This window comes from Coregonus lavaretus, assembly GCF_964263955.1.
Source record: "Coregonus lavaretus genome assembly, chromosome: 2".
Classification (NCBI taxonomy): domain Eukaryota; kingdom Metazoa; phylum Chordata; class Actinopteri; order Salmoniformes; family Salmonidae; genus Coregonus; species Coregonus lavaretus.
Window position 1 is genome coordinate 69646019 of NC_139989.1, and position 7058 is coordinate 69653076.

A 7058-nucleotide genomic window follows, 5' to 3' on the forward strand; every position below is an offset into this window, starting at 1 on the left:
ACCATGTACTGTGTTAATAGTGTTTATATGTCTCTTCCAGGACCCTGTACTGTGTTAATAGTGTTTGTCTCTTCCAGGACCCTGTACTGTGTTAATAGTGTTTATATCTCTCTTCCAGGACCCTGTACTGTGTTAGTGTTTATCTCTCTTCCAGGACCCTGGACTGTGTTAATAGTGTTTATATGTCGCTTCCAGGACCCTGTACTGTGTTAATAGTGTTTATATCTCTTCCAGGATCCTGTACTGTGTTAATAGTGTTTATGTCTCTTCCAGGACCCTGGACTGTGTTAATAGTGTTTATATGTCGCTTCCAGGACCCTGTACTGTGTTAATAGTGTTTATATCTCTCTTCCAGGACCCTGTACTGTGTTAATAGTGTTTATATCTCTCTTCCAGGACCCTATACTGTGTTAATAGTGTTTATATATGTCTTCCAGGACCCTGCACTGTGTTAATAGTGTTTATACCTCTCTTCCAGGACCCTATACTGTGTTAATAGTGTTTATATCTCTCTTCCAGGACCCTGCACTGTGTTAATAGTGTTTATATCTCTCTTCCAGGACCCTGTACTGTGCTAAGGGGAACTACGACTTCGGTATCACCCGTGTCATCAAGAGTCTGGAACCGTACAACAAGAAGGTCGGACATCTTTTTTCTATCTGGCTGTTCTGGATCGTTTTTGAATGTTTCTACCACTTCCAACAACTCACCCCTGACATACATGTTGGGGCCGCGTCCCAAATGACACCCTATCCCCTATATAGTGCACTACTCTGTTTAAAAGTAGTGCACTATATAGGGAACAGGGTGCCATTTGGGACACACTTCCAGAGTGTTTGATCTATGTTTAGATATCGGCCAACCGAAACATAACCCAGAGTTCAGCACCAGTGTCCGCTCACTCAGCCCGGCTGAACACACACAGAGTGTCTCTGTAGGAGTGTTGTTGTCATTCCTAGAACTCTATGAACCACACACCGAGCTAAACTTCAGCCACTGCACTTCAGCCACGCTCAAGGTCCTAAACGATATTATAACCGCGATTGATAATAGACAGTACTGTGCAGCCGTCTTCATCGACCTGGCCAAGGCTTTCGACTCTGTCAACCACCGCATTCTTATTGGCAGACTAAATAGCCTTGGTTTCTCAAATGACTGCCTCGCCTGGTTCACCAACTACTTCTCAGATAGAGTTCAGTGTGTCAAATCGGAGGGCCTGTTGTCTGGACCTATGGCAGTCTCTATGGGGGTGCCACAGGGTTCAATTCTTGGGCCGACACTTTTCTCTGTGTATATCAATGATGTCGCTCTTGCTGCTGGTGACTCTCAGATCCACCTCTACGCAGACGACACCATTTTGTATACATCTGGCCCTTCATTGGACACTGTGTTAACAAACCTCCAAACGAGCTTCAATGCCATACAACACTCCTTCAGTAGCCTCCAACTGCTCTTAAACACTAGTAAAACTAAATGCATGCTTTTAAATCGAATGCTGCTGGCACCCGCCCACCCGACTAGAATCACCACTCTCGACGGGTCTGACCTAGAGTATGTGGACAACTACAAATACCTAGGTGTCTGGTTAGACTGTAAACTCTCCTTCCAGACTCACATAAAGAATCTCCAATACAAAGTTAAATCTAGAATCGGCTTCCTATTTCGCAACAAAGCCTCCTTCACTCATGCTGCCAAACATGCCCTCGTAAAACTGACTATCCTACCGATCCTTGACTTCGGCGATGTCATTTACAAAATAGCCTCCAACACTCTACTCAGCAAATTGGATGTAGTCTATCACAGTGCCATCCGTTTTGTCTCCAAAGCCCCATACACTACCCACCACTGTGACCTGTACGCTCTTGTTGGCTGGTCCTCACTACATGTTCGTCGTCAAACCCACTGGCTCCAGGCCATCTATAAATCACTGCTAGGCAAATCCCCGCCTTATCGTAGCTCATTGGTCACCATAGCAGCACCCACCCGTTGTCTGCGCTCCAGCAGGTATATCTCACTGGTCATTCCCAAAGCCAACACCTCCTTTGGCCGCCATTCCTTCCAGTTCTCTGCTGCCAATGACTGGAACGAATTGCAAAAATCTCTGAAGCTGGAGACTCTTATCTCCCTCACTAACTTTAAGCATCAGTTGTCAGAGCACCTTACCGATCACTGCACCTGTACACAGCCCATCTGAAATTAGCCCACCCAACTACCTCATCCCTATATTGTTATTTATTTTGCTCTTTTGCACCCCAGTATCTCTATTTGCACATAATCTCTTGCACATCTAGCATTCCAGTGTTAATACTATTGTAATTATTTTGCACTATAGCCTATTTATTGCCTTACCTCCATAACTTGCTACATTTGCACACACTGTATATATATTTTCTGTTGTATTTTTGACTTTATGTTTTTTACCCCATATGTAACTCTGTGTTGTTTTTATCGCACTGCTTTGCTTTATCTTGGCCAGGTCGCAGTTGTAAATGAGAACTTGTTCTCAACTGGCTTACCTGGTTAAATAAAGGTGAAATAAAAAATTAAAAATTCCGGTAACTTTCCCAACATTTCCAGCCAGGTTTTCCAGAAATCCTGGTTGGATGTACCCAGAATCAGGAGTGATTTAAGAAGGAAATCCCAAATCGTCTGACCAGGATTTCAGGAAAACCTGTGCATTTTTGGTTTGCTTACGGGAGTTTGGCACCCCTATCCTATCCTCCTCTCATGGTTCTCCTCCTGTGTGTGTAGCTGGGAACAGACACCTGGTTCTATGCTAAGCGCTGTTTCCTGTCTCTGCTGGAAAACATGGCCAAACACATGATCATGATCAGGGACTCAGTTGTTCAGGAGTGTATTCAGTTCCTGGAGCACTGCGAAGGTAAGGACACACACACACACACACACACACACACACACACACACACACACAGTTTAAACACACCATTTACCCTCCCACGTTCTTACCCACCGTTCGTCTCTCCCCTCTCTCCCTCTCCTCCCCTCTCCCTCTCCCTCTCCCCTCTCTCCCCCCTCCCTCCCTCTCCTCCCCTCTTTCCTCCCTCCCTCTCTCCCCTCTCTCCCCTCTCCCTCTCCCTCCTCTCTCCCCCCTCTCTCTCCCCTTCCTCCCTCTCCTCCCCTCTCTCCCCCCTCCCTCTCTCTCCCCCCCTCCCTCTCTCCCTGTAGTGTATGGTAAGACAGAGCCAGCCATGATAGAACAGCCACTGGAGGAGGACAGGATGCACATAGGAAAGAACACCGTCACCTACGAGTCTCGCCTGCTCAAAGCACTCTTCTACGAGGTCATCGGATGGAACCAGTGATGTCATACTAGAACAGAACAGAGCCTGTGATGTCATCGCACGGAACCCAGTGATGTCATCGGACGTAACCAGTAGTGTACACTAAAGACTTTTAAAACCTTTTTTACTCCCCCACCAGTTCAAATCTATCAACATGGACCACATCACATTAGTTATTATAGTACTGCCCCATCAGTTCAAATCTATCAACATGGACCACATCACATTAGTTATTATAGTACTGCCCACTGCATCAGATGAAAGTTACAAGCTGTTGTTCTGATGCTGTTGAGCATATTCTAGACTCACTCCTCGTCTCTCACACACACACACACTCACAGCCACACACACACACTCACATAGTGGGAGAACCCATGGGGCCTCATCAATTTGACCATCTTTAGTTTAGTTGGGCCCAGAGAACTGTTGACAGACTGAGAAAAACACCTTTCTACATATATTATTATTATTATTACACTAAACAAAAATATAAACGCAAGATGCAACTATTTACATTTTTTTTCAATTGTTTAAGCATAATTTTGAAAACAGGGCCCGGTTTGTCAAAACACTACACACAATTAGCACAACCCTACACCAAAGTAGCACAACACTTCAGATCATTTGCAAAATGGAACACTTTTGTCAAAACTATACACGACTTCATAAAAACAATATTTTGTTACCATACGAAATACACACATTTCATATGACTTCAATCTTTTTGAACCAGTTACACACTGCTGTTGCTAACCTAAAACACTTTTAGCAAGTCTAATTCTCAGTGATTAGAGTGCTGTAAATGAAGTACACAGAGAAAGTGCAACTATACAAACACTACACAAGACCAATGCTGCAGACTGAGGAAAATATCATTTATTTCTCTCCATATACCCAAATCAGTCAACATGTCAACATGGAGAATCACAACAAAACATGTCCCAGTTTTCATGCTACTACAGTAGTGTGCATAACACTGTTAGCTCAGCAAACAACAGACAAACGTAAAATACTGTATCCAGTACAGGTTACAATTACAGTAAATAACAACAACAACAAACATACTATACATTATCTCTTCGCCTAGCTGGATCTGGCCAGAGAATTTCATCAACATCACAAGCAATATCCTCATTAGCAAGACAACGCGGGAAGAACCATCTTGAATGTCGAATCCATCCTTGCACAGCTGCGGCGTCGACTTGGTCACAGGCGTCCTCCATGGGCTGAATGAGGGGTACCTGAGCCTGGGGCTGGAGATCGTAAACCTTCCACCGCCATGCAGTGAAAAACTCTTCGATAGGGTTTAGAAACTGAGAGTATGGTGGAAGGTATAGTACTGTCAACTGTGGATGGTGTTGAAACCAGTTCTGGACCAAAGCAGAGCGGTGGAATGACACATTGTCCCAGATGACAGTGTATTGCATCTGGTGCATTTCATAACCTGCTGTGACGATGTGGTGCAATCGGTCCAAAAATGCGAGAATATGAGGTGTGTTGTAAGGGCCCATTTTGGCATGACGGAGGAGAACCCCATGCTGTGAAATGGCAGCACAAAGGGTGATGTTACCCCCACGTTGCCCTGGGACATTGATTATAGCCCTGTGGCCAATGATATTTCTGCCTCTCCTTCTTGCTTTTGTGAGGTTGAACCCTGCCTCATCAATATATATGAATTCATGCAGGATTTCCTCAGCATCCATCTGCAAAACTCTCTGAAATACAGTGAAAGACAAGATTGTGTAGTTCAGGATAAGTCTAGTATACAGTCAATGTAAAAAAGTAATGTGTGCAGTATGCAACATCACAGTGCTAAAGTGAACAATACAAACCTCCACATACTCATGCCGCAGCCGTTTGACCCTCTCTGAATTCTGCTCAAAAGGCACTCGATAAAGTTGTTTCATTTGAACCTGATGTCTTTTCAGGATGCGTGCCAGTGTTGACTGAGAGACCTGATGGACATTATTGAAAATGCATGGTCACCGATAATGTTGGCTTGTAGTTCTCTGAGCCTGATAGCATTATTGGCCAAAACCATGTTTATTATCTCTCTCTCTTGTTCTTGCGTGAATATGGGCCCCCTTCCTCCTTGTCGTTCCCGACCCTCAATCCTATGTAGAGAATAATACATGTAACTTACTGTACAATGTCACAGGAAGGGGTATCACAAGTGCTGATATGGTGCGTACAATAAGCGGCTGATTACTGTAACTGTAGACAGATCTTCTTTTACCCGTTTTCCTGTCGAAAAGTCCTTATGACAGATGCCACTGTATATCTGCTAAGATTTGGCTGAACTCTCAGTCCAGCCTCCCTCAGCGTCAATCCGTGGTTCACAAAATGGTCCACTAGTGTTGCACGAATGTCATTTAATAAGTTTGGTCCTCTTCTTCTTTGTGCACGTTCTCCTCCTGCTTCAGTTCTTCCTCGACCTCTGGCTCTGCCTCTTCCTCTACCTCCTTCTCCTCCTCTGTGTACTCCTCCTCTCACCCTCACTCTTCTTCTGACTCTTTCCATTTTGGTTGAAGGCAGTTGAACCTACCTGCTGCATTTTTATAGTGCTTAAACCTGATTGGTGTGTCTACAATTTAGCAATCATGTGTTTGTGCACCTGATGGCTGTGTTTAACAGATTGGCTCATAGGTGTGGTAATTTGACAGTCAGTGCTTTAGAATTGCAAGGAAGTGACATGATATATTTCTGTGTCTGATGTATACTAGTGTTTTGCAAATCACTGTGTGTAATGTTTTGCAAATAGTGTGACGCTGACAATGTGCTTACAGTTGTGCAAATCTAGCCTTGTGTTTTGCTCCTTGAGTGTAAGGTTTTGCTAATTGTGGGAAAAGTTTAATTTTAGTGTGTAAGCAATTGTAAAAAACTGTAAAAGATTTTACTGAGTTACAGTTCATATAAGGAAATCAGTCAATTGAAATAAATTCATTAGGCCCTGATCTATGGATTTCACATGACTGGGAATACAGATATGCATCTGTTGGTCACAGATACCTTTTTTTTTTTTTTAGGTAGGCGCGTGGATCAGTCAGTATCTGCGCGACACATCTCCATCACATAGAGTTGATCAGGCTGTTGATTGTGGCCTGTGGAATGTTGTGATATGAGGCCTTGCATTATCATGCTGAAACATGAGGTGATGGCGGCGGATGAATGGCACGACAATGGGCCTCAGGATCACGTCACGGTATCTCTGTGCATTCAAATTGCCATTGATAAAATGCAATTACCGTATTTTCCGCACTATAAGGCGCACCGGAGTATAAGCCGCAGCAGCTAAATTGAATGATATTGAATGATGTGTACATATATAAGCCGCACTGGACTATAAGCCGCAGGTGTTTTAATGTTTAATTACCATATGTAAGGGTTCGTGCACAGAGGGGATTGTCGGGAAAGAGACAAACTGTCTCGATCTCGTAATGTCTGTCTGTCTTGCTCTCGTTCTGTCTCTCGTTCTGTCTCTCGTACCACTCTCGGTTCCACTTTTACTTTTGCGCGCTACCTGTCTCACTCTTTTCCGGCCTCCAGCTTTTCCTGCTGGAGCCCGCCGCTTAAAGGTGGGGGGCGCGGACCGGTCATAGAGCCCATAGAGTTAAAGTTGGTGGACTGTAACCTGTAAAATACATAGATTTAGGAGGTCTTCTAGTGGCCGTTAGCTGTAAAAATCCATAGATTAGCCGCACCGTTATATAAGCCGCAGGGTCGAAAAATTGGGAAAAAAGGCGCGGCTTATAGTCT

General features: G+C 44.2%; 1 protein-coding gene across 1 annotated transcript in view; it reads left to right on the forward strand.

Moving 5' to 3' along the window:
• The window catches only part of LOC311148363 (intraflagellar transport protein 70A), a 63712-nt gene extending 59141 nt beyond the window's left edge, over positions 1-4571 (forward strand). Inside the window, exons 17-19 of the mRNA XM_084185312.1 lie at positions 561-639; positions 2752-2881; positions 3187-4571. Coding sequence (XP_084041438.1) covers positions 561-639; positions 2752-2881; positions 3187-3323 — 346 coding nt within the window. The 3' untranslated portion in view covers positions 3324-4571. The remainder of the gene's footprint in view (positions 1-560; positions 640-2751; positions 2882-3186) is intronic.
• Positions 4572-7058: the final 2487 nt, after the last annotated feature.